We start from the raw sequence: 25736 nt of genomic DNA on the forward strand, positions 1-25736 counted from the left end.
ACGTGCTAGGTGTTTGGTAGCATACTTTCAAATGTCACAATATTCTGTATGTGTTTTGTCATTGTCTGTCACATTAATGAAGGTATTGAGACTGAATCAAGATATTTAGTACGGAAATCTACTTTCCTTTTATGATAAACAGTAGTTCTATATAACAAGGAATTGTGCTGGAGAGGCATACAACTGGGTATCTTCAGTCTTTTGCTAGAATATCTAGTTTTTGGGGTAAATGTCGGAGAGTAGAACGAACTGGAGAGCTTTTTCAAAACGCTGACACAGACACTGTGGTCAAAATGAGCTCCTGCTGAATGGTATGTGAAATATAGAGGAACATAAATCCTCTTCTCAAATCTGATGCAGCAATGTTTTAATTAGGAGGCTGCACGCAAATGGAAAAGAGTCGGATCAGTTTTCAATTTTGGCCAATTAAACAAATCTGAATGGAATAAGACATTTGTGAAAAATAATGCAGGGACATTTTCAGAACTGAAGAATGATGAAAAGGATGAAAAAAGCTCCCTTTTGCATCCATTAACAGCAGCATTTACCAAAGCAAATGAAGGCCTAGTGATTTTCCGATAATGGAAGGAATTAATAAGTAATGCATATACAGCTAGTGATAACCATGAGCGCCGTACTGTACAATGATAATTATGTCACAATCCAAATGTACAAAAGATAATAATTGCTTATTGTCACAAGTAGGCTTCAATGAAGTTACTGTGAAAAGCCCCGAGTCACCACATTCCGGCGCCTGCTCGGGGAGGCCAGTATGGGAATTGAAGCCGCGCTGCTGGCCTTGTTCTGCATTATAAGCCAGCTGTTTAGCCCGCTGTGCTAAACCAGCCCCTTTGGGAGTGAAGAAGCAGACTGTTTCCAGTAGTTTCAGGGGTTAGGGCATGAGCTATAATCCAAAGGTTTACATGGAAGAGATGTAATCTTTAATAATCTTTATTGTTACATGTAGACTTACATTATCACTGCAATGAAGTTACTATGAAAGCCCCCAGTTGCCTGTTTGGGTACACAGAGGGAGAATTCTAGCAACGACAGTATTTTGTATACTATTTGCAACCTGCTTGATATAGAACTTGTTTCTGAAACACAGGAGATCAGAAGACCTTTACTGAATATTATAAATAGCTATTTTTTTGTGCTGACTGTTTAGAAGGTTCAAATTCATTTCAGTTCATTATATTCTTTTCTATATAACATACATAACACAGTTGCAGCAGAATAAAATATTGACAACAGCCACTGCGTGATACCTCTAGCTCTGAAAATATTGTCAGAGTTTGTATTAGTTTTATGCAACTTGTTATGTGCCTTATAACAAGATAAGGAATTGACATGGAATTTACAGCATGGTAAAAGCAGTTTCAAGCCAGCTTTGCCTGTCCTGGTGTTTATGCTCCAGACTAACCGTTTTCCACTCTATTTCATTTGTACTATCTGCATAATCTTCTATTCCACTCTCCCTCACCTACATAACTATCTTGCTCTCAATTCCATCTATGTTGTTCACTTCAGCTATTCCATGTGGCAGCAGTTTCCAAATTATAACCACTCTTGGATTAAGAAGTGTCTCCTGGGTTCCATCATTTGATTTATTTGTGACTATTTTAATTTAAGACCCTTAGGTATTGCATTTTTAAGTCTGGTTACCTTGCATTGCTACTTTTTACGTGTGAATGTGTAAGTCTTGGATCCCTTTGCTCCACCGCATATAGACATTTATTGTCTATTAATGCCTCACGGGTGTATTGAAGTTAATTAGCTATTTACTACTCAATTCTGAAAGTTTACTAATGCTTCTTGTGTTTTGTTACAATTTATCTCTATATTAATTATACACAATTTTGTGTCATCCGCAAATTTTCCAATTATACTTCTGAATCCAAATCATTTATGTAAATGTTGAATAGTAGTGGTCCTAGCACTGATCCTTGTGGAACATCAATTCCCAATTATTTCCAGTCTGTGTAACTGCCTTCAGCCCCTACTCTGTTTCTAATTTGTCGTCCGCTTCCTATCCATTCTACTATTTGTCTCCTGACCCCACACACTAATCTTAGTCGCGGTCTACCATGTCACTATGAAGTTCTAAGTATATTACACTACTCTATTATTCTTTCTGTACTTCTTCAAAAAGTTCAATCAAATTGATCAAGCCTTTTTGAATCCTTGTTGAATGTGTTCTATGTTCTTATATTTTTCTGCTGCTGGATGCTCCTCTTTCATTTCTTTGAGTAAAGAATCTATTTTCTTTTCTATCGCTGATGTTAAACTAACTGTTTTATACCCTTGGACTTGTTTCAGCTCCCTCTGTTTTGAAATATAAGAATAACAAGAGCCGTCCTCTGGCACTATACCATTTTCCAATGAATTTTCATAAATATATAATAGTGCCTCTATTATCTGTTTCCTAGCTTGTTTTACTATGCACAGATATAATCAATCTGGACCAAGAACATACAGGATTTTTTAGTTCACTGAGAAACAAATTGAAAGGAATGGACATCTAAGGTCAAATAGCATTATTTTTGTTCCCTGATTTCTTTGTACATAAAGGTAAGTTAATAAAACGTACAGTGAAGGTTATATTACAGTAGCAGTAAGTTGTTAAAAGGTACAGGAAAAGTTACATTACAGTAGCAAGAAGTGAAAATGACCCATCATTTTAAAATGTGAATCTTTTCTTTTATAGATTCCCTTTTCATTTCTGTTGACACCACTTTTTAAGAATCAGAAGATTGCTGGCTTGGTTGGATCATTAATGCTGATGGGTTTTGGATTGTTTAGCCTTCCTACTGTGCTGGTCAGAGATTTTCCAGTGTCTGCTGTGTGGGGACTTTGTTTATTCTCCCCTAGTGCCTTAGCCATTGGAATTGCACAGGTATTTAGAAGCAGGGAATTGATTTTGTTGGACAGATATGTTTTATTACTACATGCAGTGTCCAAAATCTCCCATTCCTGCCCACTGGCCATCGCATCATTCCTGCTGTCTTCAAGCAGAAATTAGATGTGGAAATTTAAATGAGGCCAGGTTTAAAATGGCCTTTAAAATGTTGCAATCATCCAGTCTTCTCACGCACACTGCCGCCACCCCACCCTCAATTTCACACTCCCCATGCAGGAGCCCGGTTGAACGCAGAGCTTAAAATAAACATTTCTTGTACTTTCAACATTTATTGCTATTCTGAAGGGTAGTTCTTATATTTTGTTTCAGTTCTGAAACAAACCAAGTAAATTGAGTTATTTTCAATGTCAGGGTTTTTTTCTGTTTTGTAAAAAGGTATTGAGCTGGATTTTGCTGCATAATTGCAGTGTGGCTAACAAACTGTTGAACAACATCTGATGATTTGCAATTTGAAATCTATCAATCAAACAATTCACATTGGAGATTGTCAACACCAGTAATGCCAACTATACTTAATTGCTTATTATACCACGAGCAGTCATGGTATTTTGGCTGAAAAAAATTTCTCTATCCAAGTAGAATTTGTTGTTTTGCTTTGTTTGCTATCTTACTTGGGCTGGCAGGTAACCAGTTACTCCTCTTGCCAATACCACTTGGGCTACGTGGAAGGGCTACATGGGGGTTCTTTAGAGTACTTGGGGTAGAAAGAGGAGGGAATTTTCCTTCCTTGTTTACATTAAAATGATCCTACACTGCTACCTGACCTTAACTGTATCGGACCAAAACTGGCTTCATCCATATCGGGAGAAACAATTGATCGCTTCTTCCTATCTCCTGCATGGCAAAGTTGAGATTGGTGATTGTATGCTTTGGTAATTGTTTCCATGAACCCACATATCACTGTGCAATGCATTATACTAATGCAATGTTTAATGAAGCAATCATACCAGGTAATCTTGCACAACAATCTCCTCAGTCCTGTAAAAACCATTTTAATCTCCCCTCGTTGAGCTGAAAAATGAGTAATTGAATCTGTGTATGCCATATATATCCACCCAGAATTTCATTATGGAGTTGAACTGATCCTGTTGGATTTTCTTAACTCTGGAATTGCAATGCTGTGTGATTTTGAAGTTATCAATGTGCTAGAGCTGATAAACTTTGCTTAAATTATTTCTGGCATTTAGAATTTAAGCAATTATTTTTGACCAAAATGGCCACTGTGTCCAGTGTGCACAAAATATTTTCTGGATAGAATGACAACGGTACCACTATCAATTGTATTAGTGCATTGTTGGTTACTGTCAGTGGAAATATTCCTCCCTTTTTCCCTTCCACCCCCGACCCTGAAATTTGTATAGAAACTGATGTAAATTTAGTTACTTTTCTCTAAAATGTTATTCATGTTGTGTGTTGTGCATTTGGTTTTGTTTCTTGTTGGATTTTATTTTAACTTGAGTCCTTTTTGTTCCTAGGTTGTGCTTCTTGAAGCTACTGGTGCCGGTGCTCAACCCTCAAATCTGTCAGCAAGCCCATTCCCGTTGTATATCCCACTTTTCATGTTAGTCCTAGACAGTTTCCTGTATCTGCTTGTGGCTGTGTACCTTGACCAAGTCCTCCCAGGTATCTGAGAATACAAATAATACAGTGATTTAATCTTCCGGACACATCTGTACAGCTAAATATTTTGTTCTCTATGGATGCTTTATTGCTGGGTGCAGTTCAATAACTGAATAATTCACAGATTGGTAAATTGGTGTATGAGGCAAGATTTTGCAGGAATCCATGCCAGTTGCAGAAGGGTGCAACACCCTGCAAAACAGCAATTGATTGGTCATTGTTTAAAAATGAGAGAGTTTAAAAGAGATATTGTCTGGAGATTTCAGTCAGTTTTTAGTTGTTTAGAAAGAAAGACTTTCCTTGTATGCTGGGGTAGGGCTTTAGTCAATTTGAATATTTCAAATGAAACCCTAAATGTACAGGTAAATGTTTTAATTATATTTTTAATACCATATTACAGGTGAATCATGCTCGTCTAGGAAACTGGAAAGGTTTTTATTTTCTGAGCTTTTACATAGTTATTATGTTACATTGTCTAAATGGCCATTGGCCATTTAAACAGGAACTTCCAATGAGTGGCAATCACAGTCGAATTGCCACTCTACTCTTTTTATTTACCTTAGTTGGGAGCTATACACCAACCTCTCGACTTGGGCATTGTGAGAAAAGTGCAGCGCAGCATGTTCCCAAGCCTTCAATGAAGGGCAGCAGGCCACCAGCTGCGTTGCGCCCTCGCTTTTGGGCGGTGCAGCCGGTGAATGCTGGGAGAATCCTCTCGTGGACTTCCCAAAAGTCTTTGCGCCTTGTGGGATTCACCCAAGTCCCACGAGACGTCTGAATCTGAAACACAGCCACAAAGCGACGTGACCAAACGGCGCGTGCCAAAGCAGGTTTTAAACCAGCTTAGGCGAACTTACCGGGTATCCACTGGAAATGTGGGATCCACCGGCCTCCCCAGCAAGGCCACAGCTGGGCACCATCCAGCATTGGTCCACACAAATATGGACTGTGGGAGGGGGGATGGGTCTCTCAGGCCATCAGAGACCCAAGGGTGGTCAGGGGCAATGCAGGGTGGCTTCCTGACCCTCCCCCTGGAATGTGGGCCACTGCCAATGTGCCCCAGTGGCACTACCAAATTATCAGGAGCACTGCCAGGGTGGCAGTGCAAGGGTGCACGAGTGCCCGGGTGGCACTGCCAAGGGCAAGGGGGCGAGGGGGCATGAAGAGATGGTGTCCTCACTTGGGAGGTGTGGGGCAGTGATCATATGTGTGGGGATGACATTGCCTATGGGTTGGGGGTGTGGGAGACCCACAAGCTCACTTTTAGATTGGGGCACCCTTTCAAAATGGTGGCCTGTTCTCTTGAGGTCAGCTCCCCAGTGCTAAATGGTGGCCTGTTCTCTTGAGGTCAGTTCCCCAGTGCTTAAAAAAAAATTTAAGTGTGGGTTAAACCAGTGAGAAATTCCCCAGGGCCCAAAAAGATGACAAAGTATCATTGAATAGTGGTGGGGAACTCGTCGGCAAGCTGGCGAGACACTCCCTTTAAAAAAACTGCCACAAATTCACCTTGAAATTTTTGGGGAGAACCGTACCCATTACCTTTAAAATATTAATAAGAACTAAATATTCCCAACAGGTCCTTTTGTAGATTTCACTTTCTGAAGTAAGCTCAGTAGCAGTATTATGATCACTGTAGTTTGGATTTTGGATTTGTTTATTGTCACGTGTACCGAGGTACAGTGAAAAGTATTTTTTTGCGAGCAGCTCAAACAGATCATTTAGTACATGAAAAAAAAACAAAAAGAAAATACATAATAGGGTGACACAATGTAAATTCATAGACACCGACATCGGGTGAAGCATGCAGGAGTGTAGAGTGTAGTACTAATTAGGTCTGTTCGTAAGAGGGACGTTTCGGAGTCTGGTAACAGTAGGTTGTTTTCAAAATATGTAAACTTTAAATTCCTCAGTTGCCTCAGAAGAATGATTGTCTTAACCTGTTCTTTCTTCCTGATGGCCTTATTTGGTTTTATCATTGCTGCAATGCTCAACTAGGTTAATGTATGGTTAGTGTTTTCAATAAATATATGTAGTTATTTGGTGTTTGTTTGAGTAATTGAAATATTTTATAATGCTTTAGCATTCATAGTACTACACCCAGGAAATGTTATCATTAGTTTCCTTCCTTTGCCCATTTAGGTGAATTTGGACAACGTCAACCTTTCTTTTACTTCCTTCAACCCTCTTATTGGTTCCATAAACAGAAACATTATGATCATATTGATGCAATTAGCGAAAATGAATTTTGCCCTGGACCTGCGTTTAGTGAGGTGGTGGAAGCAGTACCTGCAGAGCTTAAGGGAAAAGAAGCAATCAGGTAAGAAGAGAATCTCAAAAAAATTAGGCCATTTTGGAAGTTTGATCTGGTATTCAAAACCTTGGGCGCGATTTTGCGCTCACATTAGACAAGTAGACAAATGGGTATGTAGGCACAAAATCTCTTGAGAATCGGAAAACGAGATTTGTGCCGGCAAGAACTTGTTTTCCGATTTCCCTACCCCTCATACGTGTTGTACATTTGAATAAACATTAATGTAATTAGCGGACCCCACCGTATGTTCCCCAACATTTAGAACTGTCTTCCACGTCGGCAAGGTTTACAACTGCTTTTTAAACATATGAGGCAGCCGAGGGGAACCCACCGGTGGTGCACAGTAATTGTAGCCCCCAGGGGGAGAGGGACATGCAGGGTACTGCCCCCTGGCACCCTGGCAGTGCCAGGAATGGGCCCTCTGGGGAGCTCCTTTTGGAGGGGGGGTTGCTCTTATGTGTGTGGGGAGGTTGCCTTGGTGTTTGCGGGGGAGGTTAGTGCAGATGGGCATCCCCATCTCTGTGGAGCTGACATTGCTGGTTGTATCAAGCCCTGCCCTGCCAACAGGATGGCGAAAACCAAGCCTCCATCTGGGGAGAAAAGCTGCACATCAGTTTTCTCACCTCAGCCAGCACTCTGTTCACAGAGTGGAATATTCTGCCTCTTGTCTTTTAATTGATGGACTTCCTGGATTCAAATGTAGCTATAGTAGACTAATGGACACTAAGTATGTTAAGAAGGCCACTAAGTGGTCTTTCTGGTTTCTGAGTAGATATTGAAATGTGTTGTTAAACAGTTTCCCTTGGCCTATGAATTACATTATTACATGGGGAAGATATATTGACTGGGGTGAGCAATACACAGGTGGTCCTATGTGCCAAGAATTAAGTTACAGAAAGGCTCTCCGGCATTAGTTAGCAGATAGAGTTCACCATGATCTGCATATATTTATTTATTCATACAGTAGAATGGTGTGCATGCAACTAACAATTGCCCTGCAACTGAGAGACAACAAATGATATGTCCACTACGCTTCCTGAAAGTTCTGAAAGTTATAGATTTATTTCATAGAATCATAGAATTTACAGTGCAAAAGGAGGCCATTCAGCCCATCGTCGGAAAGAGCACCCTACTTAAGGCCACACCTCCACCCTATCCTCTTAACCCAGTAATCCCACCTCACCTTTTTGGACACTAAGGGCAATGCTGCATGGCCAGTCCACCTAATCTGCACATCTTTGGACTGTGGGAGGAAACCGTAGCACCCGGAGGAAACCCACACAAACACGGGGAGAACACGCAAACTCCACATAGACAGTCATCCAAGGCGGAAAATGAAACCGGGTTCCATGCGCTGTGAAGCAGCAGTGCAAGCCACTGTGCTACCGTGCTGCCCTTGTCCCCATGTACAAATTGATCATCATTTAGGACAAAGCTTCTGCACCCTGGCTAACATGTAAATCGAACAAGACCTGCCCTTGTAGTCACTTTTTCAGACCTACATCTTGAAGTGAGGCACGGGAAGTTGACTACCATCTTTAATCTTTCTTTCAGTTTCAGGAGAAATTTCTTGATCCAGAGCGTGGTTAGTAGGAGTAGTTGAGATGAGGAGCATAGATTCTTTAATGAGGACACGGGGAGTCCACACCCGTGTAAAGTAAAGGACTAGATTTATTTACAATATGGTATGTACAGTGCCCGGTGGCTCCCTCCCGGGTTCCTCTCTGGTTGGACCCTTACTAGCCGACCTTTTATACATTGGTTAATTAGAGTTCCCCATCCCTCGTCGGGCAACTCGTACTATGCAAGGACCATGGAGAAGATAATCATTCCCACCCCGTAGGTCCCATGCAGGATGATACAGATGCATTTAAGGGAGCTGGATAAATATATGAAGGAAGCGGGGAATAGAAGGTTGTACTGATGGACTTGGATGAAAAGGAGTGAGAGGAGTCTCCAGTTGAGTAAAAACAATGGCATGAACCAATTGGGCTGAAAAGCCTGTTTCTGTGCTGCATATTCTATGGATATCTATGTGACTTATTTTGTTAGCTTAACTTGTTTCACCTAGTTATAGTTGAAGAGCAATTTTCCTTAATTGATCTACATAAATTGATTAACAGATCCTGAAATCTTCCTAATTTGCAGTGGAAGCTCTGCCTTTATTGTGCCCCATTTGTTGGGACTTGCTCACTGACAGTAGAATTCCATTAGTAGAAATGTTTAGCAGCGCTGCCAAAATTATGCCTACAACAAATATGTAAATCAATCAATCCAATTAATTTTTTGTATAGTTCTTTCATTTTTAATGGCGATGGAGGGAGACAATGGCTCAGCAAATATTTCTTGTAATGTGAGCTTACTGTGCTGTTCATGTATCTATTTATTAACAAATAAAATCACTTAATGTGTACAAACCTCCGTGAGTGTGTTTTTTGCTTTTACAGATTATATGGTGTTCATAAGTTATATAAAGGGAAGGAGAAAAAGATGGAAGCGCTGAAAGGTTTGTGTCTCTGGTGACTCTGTGCTATACTGATTGTTTCGCTATTTTTAATACCAGTATAATGCCTGGTAATTCTATGCACTGTAAAGATGATATAAACTACCTATTGGCTGAATACCAATTTGCATAGTATGTTTATCCATGTGGCTGTCAAATATTCACAGAGTCACAGAATAATACAGTGCAGTAGAGGCCCTTCGGCCCATCAAGTCTGCACCGACACATGAAAAGCACCTGACCTGCCTACCTAACCCCATTTTCCAGCACTTGGCCCATAGCCTTGAATATTATGACCTGCCAAGTGCTCATCCAGGTAGTTTTTAAAGGATGAGAGGCAAGCCGCCTCTACCATCCTCCCAGGCAGTGCAGTCCAGACTGTCACCACCCTCTGGGTAAAAACATTTTTCCTTAAACCTCCTGTCCCTCAACTTAAACTTGTGTCCTCTTGTAACTGACTCATCAACAAAGGGGAATACTGCTCCCTATCCACCCTGTCCACGCCCCTCATAATCTTGTACACCGCAATCAGGTCACCCCCTCAGTCTTCTCTGCTTCAGTGAGAACAACCCAATTTATTACTTTATGTGAATGATTTTAATACTTTTTGCATGAGTGGCATTTCAACATGTAAAATATCATGCTACTAGAGATCTGCCTGAGTTCATTTTATGAGAGACTGATTCCATTTCTCTGACATGAAAACAAACTATTCCAAATAATTCAAAGCTGCTTTTTAAGCCTTGTCCTTTTGTTCCAGTTCATCTGAAGAATGTAGACAGGACTTTGCTTTTGAAACTGAGGCTTCCCCTATTGCAATATTTTATATTTTCTGCCCTGTTGCATCCTATTGTCTCCTTGTGTCATCTGAGTTCCAGAAGGACCAACAATGGGTGACTTGTTCTGAGACTACACAAATTTTGCTACAGTATTTACTTTTAGTGACAGCACGGTGAATCTGTGGTTGGCACTGCTGCCTCGCATCTCCAGGATCCTGGGTTCAATTCCAGCCTTGGGTAACAGTCTATGTGGAGTTTGCACTTTCTCCCCATGTCTGCGTGAGTTTCCTCCGGTTTCCTCCCACAGTCCAAAGATGTGCAGGATAGGTGGATTGGCCATGCTAAATTGCCCCTTAGTGTCCAAATGGTAAGATGGGGTTACTGGGTTACGAGGATAGGGTGGAGGCGTGGACTTAAGCATGGTGCTCTTTCCAATGGTCGGTGCAGACTCGATGGGCCTAATGGTCTCCTTCTGCACTGTAAATTCTATGATTAGTGATCTGCGACAGCAGACCATAGTGATGCTCTCAGTAACTGAGGACAAATGAAGATCAGAAGGGATTCTCCATTGGCTGATCGTCGCAATCGGGAAATGCGATTGGGTGGAGAATAGGATCCAATGCCGTTTTGACGCCAAATCGCAATTATCCATCACCTCGACAGCGGCGTCAATGCGGTCTGGAACGCACGTACAGAAAACACCATTTGTGTATCATTAGCGGGCCTGACCTGGTATTCTCCGGGGCCTGCGCGATTCTCCGCCTCCAATGGGCCGAGTTCTCGACAGCACAGCTCACTTGTGTGTTTAAAAATCGTGAAGCCGGCGTTGTGGCTGTTGAGGGAGAGAGACAGGGGGTATGGGAAGTGTCCAACATCGCCATAGTTTGCTGATAGTTGTGGCACTAGCCGGGGTGATTCTGCCAGGGCCAGGGGTGCAGCGGGAGGTGGGCTGTGGGGTTGGGGTGGACGGGCACGGAACACCAGTACCGCAGCTGATATGGCAGCCATGCAGCTGCACACACCGCTGACAGCCGACTGTGAACCTAGGATCACGGGACATACGGGTATTTCCCCAGCCAACCCATCAGCTGTCTGGGCGTGCTCCAGCACAACCAGTGCCATCTTGTTGGTTGGGATGCGTGTGTGTGGGGATTGTAATGTGTATATGCGGCTGCAGCTTGTCAGCCTTCCAGAGCGTCAATCACGGACCCGGCGAATCCAGCACCGTTTTTCATTGGAATCGATTGTGTTCCACATGGGGCCAATGCTAGCCCCTCTAGTCGTTGAATCGGTCCAGGTTCAGCGCCAGTTTTTCTGTCGTGAAAGTCCACAAATTCTGCCCCACTTAGTCTCAAACGGAGAATCCCACCCCATTTATTTTACACATCAGGTTATGATTTGGAGGCCACTGCCTGCAAATATGGAGGTTTCAGATTCAATAATAACCGTAGCAAAATATAATTAGATAAATATGAGAAAAGAACATCGGAGTCAGAATAATTAAATAGTTCTTGCAAAGAGTGGATATAGGTTCAGTGGGCCAACAATCTACTGTGCTGTATGTTTCATGAAATCAAAACTTTCCTACTTATGTACATTTCTTGTTTGTCCTGTTTCAGGGTGGATTAAACACTCCTGACCTCTTGGCTGGTGACTGATACAATAGGACTCAAAGAAAAGCAAAATGTGACTTTCTTTTAAGGGAACAAGGAAGAAAAAATATTGTCTTTAGAATTCATGCTTTTCATGTGCATAATATACTTTTTTTCAGGTTTGTCATTCGATGTTTATCAAGATCAGATTACAGCACTACTGGGCCACAGTGGAACTGGAAAAACAACTTTAATTAGCATTCTCTCAGGACTATGCCCTCTGTCAGATGGTAAGAAAGAAAGTGTCATTGTACCATAAAGAACAAAATCAGAATTAATTTCACAGTGTAGTGAGTCTGCATACCTATTTAAACTAACAAAAGAAGGGCAGCATGGTGGCACAGTGGTTAGCACTGCTGCCTCACGTGCTGGATCCCGACCCCAGATCACTGCCTGTGTGAAGTTTGCACATTCTCCACATGTCTGCATGGGTTTCACCCCCAAAACCCAAAAATGTGCAGGGTAGGTGGATTGGCCATGCTAAATTGCCCCTTAATTGGAGAAAAAATAATTGGGTGCTCTAAATTTATTTTTAAAAACTAACAAAAGCTGACCGTTATTTTAAGAATAAAAACAAAAAATGCTGGAAAAACTCAGCACGTCTGGCAGCATCTGTGAAGAGAGAAATAGAATGAATGTCTCGAATCCGTGTGACTCTTCTGGCTCAAAACATTAACTCTGTGTCTCCCTTCACAGACACTGACAGGCATGCTGAGTTCTTCCAGAATTTTTGTTTTTATTTCATTACTTTAGGAAAGTTTATATGGTTGAAACAAGGACTTCTTGTAACTTAAACCGTACGTATTCCCAGTGAGAACTCATGACACAAGATGTATTCACTTCCTTTGCTGGGCGGGCGCAGCTGGAGAATCCCAGCCAATAAAATTGCAATCAGCGGGAAAGGCGGGTAGTACTCTTCGTTCACTTCAGTTGGCAATGTCAGGATGCTCGTGGGCAATATTCCCCAGAAGAGTGGGGTAGGTGGCACTAAGATTCTCTCTCACTGGGGTAGGGCACAAAGTGATTGTTTTCCTTCATTGACTGTTTCCTCTATAAATAAATTACATTCCATTAAAATCAAATTTTCACGTTTTAAAATCCAGAAACATTTATATGTTTTATTCACTTCACAGAATGTCATGCTACAGCAAGCTGTACTGCAATATACAGTAAACAATTCCATGCACACAATTTTTAGACCATAAGACATTGGAGCAGAATTAGACCATTCGGCCCATCGAGTCTACTCCACCATCCAATCATGGCTGATATTTTTCTCATCCCCATTATCCTGCCTTCTCCCCATTACACCTGATTCCCTTATTAATCAAGAACCTATCTATCTTTGTCTTAAGACCTGATCCCCTTATTAATCAAGAACCTATCTACCTCTGTCTTAACCCCTGATCCCCTTATTAATCAAGGACTTATCTATCTCTGTCTCAAAGACACTCAGTGATTTGGCCTCCACAGCTTTCTGCAGCAAAGAGTTCCACAGATTTATCATTTACTGGACCTTCATTAATTTATTCCTTGATTGCAGAGAGAAGGAGCAAAGACGTGTGGTCCTGAGCAGTAAAAGGCCTTTTCTTCCTAATTGAACCAAGACTTCTTCAGTTTTGAGTTTGTTGAATCTCAAGATTCCTAGATTATATTCCCACACTCTTTTTATACACTTCAGAGATCCTTGTCCTTCCAACGTTTTACTGCCCTATTGTCTCAGCGTTTTTGGGAAGCTCATGCAGCAACCAAAATTAAATTAAGGGCCTTTCACATCACATTGTTATATCCCTTGTTTGTCCTTTGAGGTGACAATGGCGATGTCACCTGGGTTTGTTGGTAGAGGTTCGCTGGGTATGTAGGCGACTGCTAAGGCTGCACTCGGAAGCTTCAGCTGCAGATAGAGCAGGATACCACACACTATTGAGCTTTGTATGAGTTGTTAAACTCAGGATTTCCTCTCCTTGCATTTTTGGTTCTGCCTCTGATATTGACAGGTGCAGAAATACTGGACGAGCTTCTCCCAAGACTTGAAGCTGATTTTAAAACTCCTAAGTGGAGCCTTTTCGGTATCCTTGCAATGCCCACTTGGCCCTTGACATGAAAGTGCACTCTAGACTCAAGTTCTCCTCAGAAAATTTGCTTTGTCAGGCATTTCAGCTACATGGCCTGTTTTAATTGTGACTGTCTCATGTGTGGATGCTTCCATGCCAGCTCGGGTGAACACCTCAGTATTTTGTCCTGCCATTTGATCTTCAGAGGCTTCTGAAAGCAGCACAAGTAAATGGTATGATATTGGTACTGTACCCAGATCTCTCATGTGTAGAACAGGGTGGGCAGGAATATTGCTCTATAGACTTTCAGTTTGGTAGGCAGACCCACGCCTCTTCATTCCCAGACTGATGTTTGAAGTCTGCTGAAGGTTACACTTGCTTTGGCAATTCTTCCATGTGTCTCATCGTTAATATAGACAGCTCAAGAGGGTGTGGTGTTGAGTTATGTGAACTTATTCAATGCTGACAGATTCTGGTCATAGAACATAGAACATACAATGCAGAAGGAGGCCCTTCGGCCCATCGAGTCTGCACCGACCAACTTAAGCCCTCACTTCCACCCTATCCCCATAACCCAATAACCCCTCCTAACCTTTTTGGTCACCTGAGGGCAACTTATCATGCCCAATCCACCTAACCTGCACGTCTTTGGACTGTGGGAGGAAACCAGAGTACCCAGAGGAAACACACGCAGACACGGGGAGAACGTGCAGACTCCGCACAGACAGTGACCCAGCGGGGAATTGAACCTGGGACCCTGGCGCTGTGAAGCCACAGTGCTAACTAACCACTTGTGCTACCATGCTGCTCTATGGACTGAGACATTGGGCTCAAGACACAACCTTTCTAGAGCTTGCTGATACATTACTGCAGTTTTCTTCGTGCTGATCGTAAGACCAAAGCAATAGCATGCATTGGAGATCAAATCCATGCTACATTGCATGTCCAGCTCTAAAGCGGAGGCTAGGCCATGGTCATTAACAAATAGTAATCGTGGAGTATGTCCTTGGAGACGTAGGTCTTTGCGTGGACTGACCTCAGATTTTGCAACTTCCCATCCATGCAATATTTGATGTTGATGCCAGAATAACCAACATGGAAGCCTCAAACAGATAGTCATGATTGAATCTCACAGAGAAACTCAAGAGTTGGCACACCAAAAATGAACACACACTGCATGGAGGATAACTGGTTGTCCTTCAGGGACATTTGGTGGCAATTTGTGGCAGCCTGTTGATTGCCTCTTCATTGACGGATAATTGTTGATTAAGGGAATACTGTCCCTGGCCACTGGTTGCCATTTAACCAATTGATCCGGCTCCCTCCAAATTTGGTTCTTAAGATACACTCAGTGCCAAGGAGTCTAGCCAAAAACAAAACCTGAGAACGCGGCTGCTTCAATCTTGAGTACTCTACTTAAAGGCACATTCCAATTATGGGTCGACGGACCAAAATAATAAAATAACATTTAAAAAATGGGAACAAAGGAAATAAACAGGAAGGACTCTTATATGGTGATGACATAGTCAATTAGATGCCAATGCATAGCATGGGGGATCATCCAAGACATCTTATTGCGTTTAGGGAGGTGGAAGACTATGTTGGGGACTAAGAGCACCTCACAGCACACATCTTCAACAGGAGGGAACCATTATCATTCGGTAGGACTACTAATCCCATTTTTTTCTGATGACCCCCTTCTCATACCCGGTGATCTGCACCAGCTCTTGCACATAATTTTGTGAAGTAATGTTATGTTGCCAGCTGCACTAACTAGTGTAGTACTCTTTGAATGTTGTGTCACATTTTTAATATACAATCGGAAGATCACATTTTTTTTCTTTATTTATCCATGGGATGTGGGCTGTGGGCTGGGCTAACATTTATTACCCTTGAACTGAGTGGCTTGCTGAGCTATTTCAGAGGGCAAAGAGTCAACCACATTGTTGTGGATCTGGGGTCATATGAAGGCCATACCAGGTAAGATGGCAGATTGCTTTCCCTCAAGGGTATGAGTTAATCGGCTGGGGTTTGTTGCTCGTTATGCTTTCCTTAATTTGCTCTGTTTTGATTACCTTTGCTCAAGAGTTGCCAGGTATCTTTCTGATACCACCACAAGGTTCAAAACCAAATACTGATCATTGACTCGATATACCAGTTAGTAAGTTTGAAATCAATACACATTTATTTACACACACAGTCAATTATTACTCATGCATAAACTCTACTCACTAAACTACAACTACTACTAAAAGCCTATACTTAGCTTCGGGCGCCCACTCAGTTAGAGGAACAATGGCCGTTGTCCGGTTCTGATACTGCTGGCTTCGAACTGGTATAGAATAGTAGCTAGGAGCGTCTATCTTGTAGCGTGCGTTGACCTTAAGACTTACTTGGCTGGTGCTTGGCGGGCCTCTCGTCGCTGAGAGCCAAATGCCAAGGTGAAGATGGAGAGTTCAAGAGTTCTTAAGAGCACATTCTGACCTTGGGGACTCTATTTTATACTAAAGGGTTTCGCACCCTTCTGGGCGGACCCTGGACTTGGTCCCAATTAATTGGACCATGTCCCAATTGTTTCTTTCGATTCTCTCCAATAACGGGGTTGTTCCTCGATTGCTGGGCGGGCCCTAGGTAACCGTTGGCCTGCCTTTGTTTTAGCCTCCACCGGAGCCGGGGAGTCTGCCCTGGTACCGATTGTTTAAATATTTCTCTTTTGTCCCTGGGGATAGCTCATTACTATGCTAATGGCTTGTAGTTTCAGTTCTGTCTGGGCTCTGCAAGTTCCAATCCACAGGAAACCTTGTACCTGCTTGTTTTCCTAGTACTGTCCATTTTTCCCTGTACTCTTTGCGAATGTCCATTTTGGAATCGGGACGTGGCCACCCCAGGTGGCTTCAGGTTTTACGACAATGGTTTCATGGTCATCACATTTAATTTCAGATATTTTTATTGAATTCAAATTTTGTCATCTGCCATGGTGGGATTCAAGCCCGGGTCCCCACTGACTCAGTCCGCCCCCAGTCTCTGGATTATCCATCCAGTGACAATACACCTACACCACTATCTTTCCCCCATAACATCCTGTTGTACATACCTTTACCATTGTAAAAGAACTTTAATGTTTGGTATCTTCCTCTTTCATTTCTGACTCACTTCTCTGGCTAACTGAAAAATTTAAATCTGCCTAATTTCTTAGAGTAGGAAAACTTGTAAATCTATTTCCATAAGATTATCACATTTGCAATTTATATCAGCAAACCAAAAAAATTACAAAATGTAAATCCAACCTTAAAATATAAAGATAAATCATGGTTTCCAAAGAAAGTTTCAAATTGCTTACAAAATTCAATTATATATAAATCTCCAATAGTACCCAAAAGTCTGGAAAAAACATTGGCGGGAATCTCCAATGGCTGACGCCGAAATCAGGAAACACGATTGGGCGGAGAATAGATTCTAATGCCAAATTGCGGCGGGCACCGATTTGATGCCAAATCGCAATTCTCTGTCACCTCGACAGCAGCGTCAATGTGGTCCAGAACGCACATACAATAAACACTGTTTGCATGTCATTTGCAGGCCTGACCCGGTATTCTCCGGGCCTCTGCGACTCTCCGCCTCGGATGGGCCGAATTTTTGACGGCACAGTTCACTTGTGCTTTTTAAAATTGTGAAACCGGCATCGTAGCTACTGAGGGAGAGAAGCGGGGTACGGAAAGTGTCTAACATCGTCATAGTTTGCTGACATTTGTGCTGCTGGCCGGGGGGCTTCTGCTAATGCCGGGGGGGGTCAGAAGGTGGGCAGTGGGGATGAGGTGGACGGGCTTGGAACACCATCGCAGCAGCTGTGCACGTCATTGACAGCCCACTGTGAACTTAGGGCCACAAGTCTTTTTAGGTGTCCCCCAGGCTACTCCCCTAGGTGCCCCCGGCCCCATCTGACCCATCTTGGGAAGGGCGCGCTCCAGCACAGTCAGTGCCAACTTGTTGGCTGGGATGAGTGTGTGTGGGGATTATAATGTGTATATGCGGCTGCAGTTTGTCAGCTTCCCGAGTATCAATCACTGGCCCGGTGAATCCCAAACCGTTTTTGATTAGAATCGATTGTGTCCCGTGTGGCGCCGGTGTTGCCCTTCCATGGTCGCTGAGTTGGTCCAGGTTGGGCGCCAGTTTTGCTCATGTGAAAGTCCACAAATCCTGCCCCGGCATCAACAATCCAGCACCATATCCTTGTAGATGGCTTGTCAAAACTTCTTGAACTGAATTAGCTGGAATAGAAGTGGGAATAAGAACAAATGAACAGTATTCCACCAACAACTTTTGTAAAAGGCTGTTTCAGTAGCAAGCTCCAATTTATCACTGCAAAAATAAAATCTGATGATTTTCATATTTTTTTCACTGGTCATGCTGGAGTAGTTGCACAACTTTCTTCATTGTGTTTTTATGGTCAGGCCAACTCAGTGATAGGAACATAGGAAGTGGATTAGGCCATTCAGCCCCTCCGGTCTGTCTCTCCATTCACTGAGATCATAGCTGATCTGTGACCTAACTCCATAACGCCTTTGGTCCATATCCCTTAACATCTTTGCGAAACAAAAATCTATCACAGATTTAAAATTAACAACAGACATAGCTTCTTCAACTGCTGTTTGTGAGAGAGTTCCAAACCTCTAACACCTTTTGAGTGAAGAGGTTCTTCCTAACATCTCTCCTGAATGGCCTGGCCCTAACATTTAGACTATGCCCCCTATTTTTAGAATCTCCAACCAGTGGAAATAGTTTACCTTTGTCTAACCTGTCTTTTCATGTTAATATCTTGGATACTTTGAATAGATCACTTTAACCTCTTAAATTCTAGTAAAAACAGGTCTAATTTGAGTAATCTCTCCTCAGAACTCAGCCTCTGTAATCCAGGTAGCATTTTTGTAAACTTATGTTGCACTCCCTCGAAAGCCAAAATTTCCTTCCTAAGATGTGGTGCCCAGAACGGCTCACAGTACTCCAATGGGGTCTAACCAGGGTTTTGTATAGCTGCAGCATTACCCCTATATCTTTATATTCCAATCTTCTAGATATAAAGACTAGCATTCCATTAGCCTCTTTGATTATTTTCTGCACTTGTTCCTGCCATTTTAACACCTATGCTCCTGAACCCCCAAGTCACTTTGGACATCCACTATAGCTAACCTCTTTCCATTTAGAAAGTACACTGCTATACCTTTTTTTGACCCAGAATGGATATCCTTACACTTGCTTACATTAAATTCCATCTGTCATAAATTTGCCCATTCACTTAGTCTGTCAATATTTCCTTGCAATGTTATGCTATCATCTAGGCTGCCTACAATGCCACCTAACTTTGTATCAACCGCAAATTTGGATATCTGACTATCTATGCCATCATCCAAGTCATTAATGAATAGTGTGAATAATTGAGGCCCCAACACAGATGCCTGTGATACACCACTAGTTATCTTCTGCCAATTAGAGTGATTACCCATTATCCCCACTCTCTGTCTCCTATGACCAAAATGTTTCAAGGTGTTTAGTTACCCCATCCCTGATTATAGACTCCAACAATTGTCCCACCACAGATGTTAGGCTAACTGTGTCTGTAATTCCCTGGTTGCACACTTTCACCCTTCTTAAAAAGTGGAGTGACGTGTGCAATGTTCCAATCCAGCGGGCCTATTCCTGAATCTAGGGAACTCTGGAAGATTATAGTTAGGGTATCTACAATGTGCTCCTCTACTTCCTTTAACATGCTCGGATAGAAACTGTCAAGTCCTGGGGATATGTCACTCTTTAGTTCCATTAATTTCCTAGTTAGTGATGCTGTACTTACATTAATTGTATTAAGTCCCTATCCTCTGTTAATTAATCCAACCATAAACTTTTTCGGGATTTCCGGCAAGTGATCCTTCTTTTCTACTGTAAATACTGAGGCAAAGTAATTGTTCAACGTGTATTTATTTACGTGATTATTGTACCCAGCTCACCCCTGTTGTCGCGTATGAATGATCAGATTGGGCGCAATTTAACGGAAATGAAACATTGTGTTGGGTGAGTTTGGTTGGGTGTTTTCCGGCCCTGGTAGTGACGAGAATGGCCCTGCTATTAAATGGGAATCTACTTCATTTCTGGGCCTTGGTGAGGAACGCCCCAAGATGTGGGCACCATTTTCAAATGGCGCCCTGATCCTGAAACCCCCACCACAGTCCCCGGAGCCTGCCCCCCCCCCCCCCCCCCCCCCCCCCCCAACGCCCCAGCTTACCAATGAGAGGGTTCCCGAGTCCCTCCCCTCCTATTTCATAAGGGCAGGGAACCTCTGGCATGGGCAAGATGCCACCTGGGCACCTTGGCATTGCCAGCGTGGCACCCTGGCAGTGCCATGGTGAGCAGGTGGCATTGGGGTGCCACAGTACCACCCTGCCCAGAGCCCAACCACCCAGGGGCACGCGTCGCCTGGGAAATCCTTCCCCTTACCCCCTCCCTGTAGGTGTCGGTACGTGGGTGGAGACCAGTGCTAAACGGCACTCGCTCAGGGTCTCCAAGGCACTGGCGTTAGATCCCACATCTTGGGTAATTCCGCTGCAAACATTTTCAAGTGAGCCTGACTGCACACTTGAATGTGCAAATCTGGATCCCGCCCCAGATCACGACACCTCGCGAGATCTCATTAGATCTCGCAAGGAGAGGCCTCGCGCGAGATTTAACGGCCTCATTTCATCCCGAGTCGGGCGTGACGAGGACGGTAGATCGCAGCCATTATTTCTGAACAACATGAATTATTCAATGGCTCTGAGGTGAAACTTACGTGACTAGCTATTTATTTGTATATATGGTAAGGAAATTGCTCACATTTCAGAATTATGTACAATAAGATTTAATATAAATTTTTCTTCCTGCTGCTTAGGATGTGCAACAGTTTATGGATACAGAGTTTCTGAATTAGATGAAATAATTCAGATCAGAAAGATGATAGGAGTGTGCCCACAATTTGATGTCCTATTTTACAGTCTTACAGTGAAGGAACATTTAAAAATACTCGCTATGGTAAAAGGAATCACAGCACAGGAAATTGATAAAGAGGTGAGTCTGGTTAAGAGCATGTGAGCCATTTCTAACACCGCACACTAATGCATTTTTCATGCCAGTTCTTTTGTAGTCTGTCTTTTTAAATTGTTTATTCGTGAGGACATGAATGTAAGAAATTAAACAAGTAAATAGAATAATTGTGTTAGTACCTGATGGCTACAATTGTCATGAGCAAGCACTTGCTCAAATCTAGCTTTCATGAAGTGCAATTACGATATCTAAAATTCTATTTCAGAGTGGTACTGATACCATATATTTTTGCGCAAAAGTCAATCTCATCTGAAAGTTGACCCCATGATTTTCGGCCACCCCCTAACACTCCGCCAGGAAGTCAAGAAAGGGCTGCCACCGCCGAAAGAACCCTTGCACCGACCCCCTCAGGGCAAACTTGACCCTCTCCAGTTTAATGAACCCAGCCATGTCGCTGATCCAGGATTCCGGGCTCGGGGGCTTTGCGTCCCTCCACTGTAACAAGATCCTGCGCCGGGTTACTAGGGACGCAAAGACCAGAATACCGGCCTCCTGCACTCCCGGCTCCGATGCCACCCCACAAATAGCGAGCCCCCAGCCCGGTTCCACCCTGGAACCAACCACCCTGGACAGGATCCCCACCACCCCTTCCAGAAACCCTCCAAAGCCGGACACGCCCAGAACATATGGGTGTGATTCGCTGGGCCTCCCGAACACCTCCCACACCTGTCCTCACCCCCAAAGAATCGGCTCAGCCTGGTCCCAGTCATATACGCCCTATGCAGCACCTTCAGCTGAATTGAACTGAGCCGAGCGCAAGAAGAGGATGAATTCACCCTTCCCAGGGCGTCCACCAAGTCCCCTCGTCAGTCTCCTCCCCCAGCTCCTCCTCCCACTTCACTTTCAGCTCCTCCACCGAGGCCTCCTCCCCCTACTGCATCACCTGATAAATTGCCGAGATGGGCACTCTTTTTCTTCCGCCGCCGCCACGGCCTCCACCATGGCGGAGGCGGAAGAGACACCCCTATCGCGCATGCGCCAGTGGTGACGTCAGCGGCTGCTGACGCACCGGCGCATGCGCGGACCGGCGAAGGCCTTTCGGCCAGCCTGGGCGGCGGACGCCAAAGGCCGTTGCCGCCGGTTTTGGCGCTGGCCGGCAGAGCGGAAACCACTCCGGCGCGGGCCTAGGCCCTAAAGGTGCGGAGAATTCCGCACCTTTGGGGAGGCCCAACGCCGGAGTGGTTGGCGCCACTCTGCTACGCCGGGACCCCCCGCCCCGCCGGGTAGGGGAGAATCCCGGCCCAGATTTCCTCCAGTTCCTACTTGTCAGTTAAGGTGGGAAGTATGCAGATTGTTCCGATGTTTGCAGGGAAAAATGGACAGATCGGGTGGCACAGTAGTTAACACTGCTGCCTCACAGCGCCAGGGACCCAGGTTGAATTCTGGCCACATTGTCTGTGTGGCGTTTGTTCTCCCGGTGTCTGCATGGATTTCCTCTGGGTGCTCCAGTTTCCTCTCACAGTCCAAAGATGTGCAGGTTGGATGGGGTTATGGAGGTATGGTGGAGGTGTGGGGCCTGGGTGGAGAGCTGTTTCGGAGGGTTGGTACAGACTCGATGGGCCAAATGACCTCCTTCTGCACTGGAGGGATTCTATGATTCTTAGGGAAACAGCGTATAATCGTAAATATAGCGTAAAGCATAGCTATTCAAAGTGGTAAAAGGTGGGAAGTGTTCACAATTTATTATCCTGATTTAGACTTTTGAAGCCATCAACAATTTCTATATTTGCAGAAAGCACCACATTGAAATGGGTAGTCAACACCAAGTAGCCTAGAACAAATTACAAGAATGTTAATTAACTTGCAATTGGCATATAATTGGCAAATGAATTTCAACATAGCTAAGTGTAAGGAATTACATTTTAGTAACAAAAATAAGGCCATATATTACTCGAAAAATAAGAACCTAAATGGGTTGCAGGAACAAAGGGATCTGTGAGTGCAAAAACACAAATCACTTAAAGTTGTAAAGGTCTTAACAAAAGAAAACCAAACATTAGAGTTTATTTCCAGGAGAATAGAGTTGAAAATTAGATTGGTTGTGCTAAACTTGTAATAACCTTGGTTAGACCACATTTGGACCACTGTACTATGCTATAAAAGATTATAGAGGTACTGGTGAGGTGCATGAAGGATTTACCAAGATGATACCAGAATCTATCAAGAAAGGATGCCAACCTTTATCTCATTTCTCTTGAAAAAATAAGGTTTAGGGAATACTTAATCAGAATTTTAAAAATTAATGAAAGGGCTTAATAGAGTAAACGTTGATGGCAGAAGTTTCCTCATGGACATCTTGACCCCGTCATCTGGCTCAAATGGGGTTAGAAGCCTGCAATGTGTGGGCCACAATAATTTTCCTGTGATTTTCCACAAATTGTCTAATTAGTGGTCAGAGAGCATCCATTAAGGATGATGAGTAGGCTCTCAAAGCTTGAGGCCTGCAATTTGGAAACAGCAGCAGGATGCTTTTCAGCGTAAGTAAAGGAGCGGACACCAAGGCCGGGGGGGGTGTGTGTAACTAAAGGTGCAAAACACCGTGGCACATGCTCTAGTGGAGCCAAGCTCACTGCCAGTAAAAACAGCAATCATTGACCGAGTAGGACACACCAGATTCCCAAGTCCATCCTTTCTTGCTTGTTTTATGTGAGGAGGAGTGTTCTATTTGTTGGGTGTTAGTGGCGGTTTTGTTGTTTTGCAGGCGAAGGTTGGAACATGTGCTTTTTTCAGACCTGGAGCACAAGGTAATCATGGTAAATTATTCAGAAAATCGCAACCGCTGCATTTAAGAAGCTGCAGGGGACCATGAATGCGCTGAGGCATCATATGGTCTTACTTTTAAACAGCCAGTGATCTTGGTTACCAAGCATTTGCACAATTGAGTGGCTAATGCAGCATCACACACTGAGAATGTGGTTCCAGCGGGTGCATTTTTGTAACTCGAAGCCTTTCTAAACTGACAGCCACATTCTATACAAAGATGGATCTCTGGTAAAACTCAGAAAACTCAGCAGTTACATTGTGTGATTAATGACAGGGACCTGGAATTAGGGGAAATTGATTTGTGCGGTGTAATATCCTGCAATTTTCATTTCCGAGTGCAAATCAGGTGCTTTACTAACCAGTGTTTTAATATTAATCCATACTATTTTAAAATGCTTGTGTTCTTCCTCTCCCCTCTTAATCTGCTGGAAACGTTCTTCAATGTCAGGCAGACCGAGAGGGACAGAACACAGGCGTTTTAAAACATACCACATGTTACGATCCTAGTTGGCATTGCTACTGGACGGGAAGATTCAGCATGGAACATTAGGTCAAAAGACCGTCCTTTAACTTTTTGAAAATTGTGGAGGAACTGAGTCATAGGACGACTAATTAGTTTTTAACAACAAGGAGAAAAAAATTAAACTTGAACAATTTAATTATAATAAAATGCTCCTTTACCCCCCCCCCCCCCCACTTACCTTCACAAATGTACACAGTTTTCAAAGATAACACTTCACTCTGAAACCAAATGGCAATGACACTCAACCAATCTTCTGTGTATTTCTTTTCACAATCTCCCCAGATGATTGTCACTTGAATGTTTCCAAGCTCTACTCCCAAAAAGAAACAGTTTAAAATCTTTCGAGCAATGCTTTTCATCAGCTGGTTTCATTAAGAATCCTGCCCCAGTTTTTCCAAATCTCCTTTCAAACTAAGCTTCCACTCCACCGTTTTAATAAGGAATCCTGCTCCAGGTTTTCACCTCTACTTTCAGGCTTCTTTCGTCTTAACTGCTTTTACACAAACTAGGAAATCCATTCACTAATTTCCACCATTATTTCAAATAAAATCTTAAAAACTGTAGTAAGTTCTCACAAATAAACCGGAGAACTATAACAGATATCTTTCTGGCCTCTCTCTCTATCCAACTCCTGCTCAGCTTTATCCATGGCTTTACTGAACAATACCGTGTTCTAGTCCCTGTTTTTTCTGTTCCTTTACTTCAGGCTTTCTGGAAACCTCTCTTCATATTTCTAGTTTCCTTAACCAGCTGTCCTTTAGATTTCTAGCACTGGTTTTCTTAACCATTGCCCCATGGTATAGTTTTTCATCTAGCAATGCTGAGAGAAATGCTTCCTGTCTAGCTTCCAATAGCAATTGCTATGTATTCAGCTAAAACTAAATTCAAAAAAGCTAAAGGTGCCCCTGATTGCTTAGCATCAGCTCATTGTTTCTCCAATCTCATGTTTACTTTTCACACCATGGGCGGAATTGGGGGTCGGAGAATCGCCCGGGGCTGGCGTCAATCCCGCCCCCGCCGTGGCCCGAATTCTCCGCCACCCGGGAATCAGCGGGGACGGGAATCGTGCGTGCCGGTCGGCGGGCCCCCCGCGATGGGCCGAAGTCCCGCCGCTGACAACCCTTTCCCGCCGGCGGGAATCAAAGCACGTCTGGTGCCGGCGGTATTGGAGGCGCGGGGGATCGCCGGAGTCCTCGGAGGGGCGTGGGCAATCTGGCCCCGGGGGGTGCCAGCACGGTGGCCTGGCCCGCGATCGGGGAACCGATGGGTGGGCAGGTCTGTGCCATGGGGGCACTCTCTTTCTTCCGCCCCGCCATGGCCTTCACCATGGTGGGGGCGGAAGAGGCCCCCTCCCCTGCGCATGTGCCGGTATGACGTCAGCGCCGCTGACTCACCGGCGCATGCGCGGACTTCCGCTGGCCGGCGAAGGCCTCTTGGCCCCACAGTAACATACCCAATTTCCCTCTGCCCTAACTCGTAAATA

At 43.7% G+C, this 25736-nt stretch overlaps 1 protein-coding gene across 2 annotated transcripts in view; it reads left to right on the forward strand.

The window, feature by feature from the left end:
* abca5 (ATP-binding cassette, sub-family A (ABC1), member 5) overlaps positions 1-25736 on the forward strand; it is a 134022-nt gene that overhangs the window by 40565 nt on the left and 67721 nt on the right. For both annotated transcript variants that reach the window (XM_038776332.1, XM_038776331.1), the window contains exons 7-12: positions 2708-2896; positions 4396-4543; positions 6680-6857; positions 9299-9357; positions 11905-12015; positions 20756-20931. In XM_038776332.1, the coding sequence (XP_038632260.1) occupies positions 2708-2896; positions 4396-4543; positions 6680-6857; positions 9299-9357; positions 11905-12015; positions 20756-20931 (861 nt within the window). The remainder of the gene's footprint in view (positions 1-2707; positions 2897-4395; positions 4544-6679; positions 6858-9298; positions 9358-11904; positions 12016-20755; positions 20932-25736) is intronic.

The sequence above is a fragment of the Scyliorhinus canicula genome, chromosome 18, assembly GCF_902713615.1.
Source record: "Scyliorhinus canicula chromosome 18, sScyCan1.1, whole genome shotgun sequence".
Taxonomy (NCBI): Eukaryota; Metazoa; Chordata; class Chondrichthyes; order Carcharhiniformes; family Scyliorhinidae; genus Scyliorhinus; species Scyliorhinus canicula.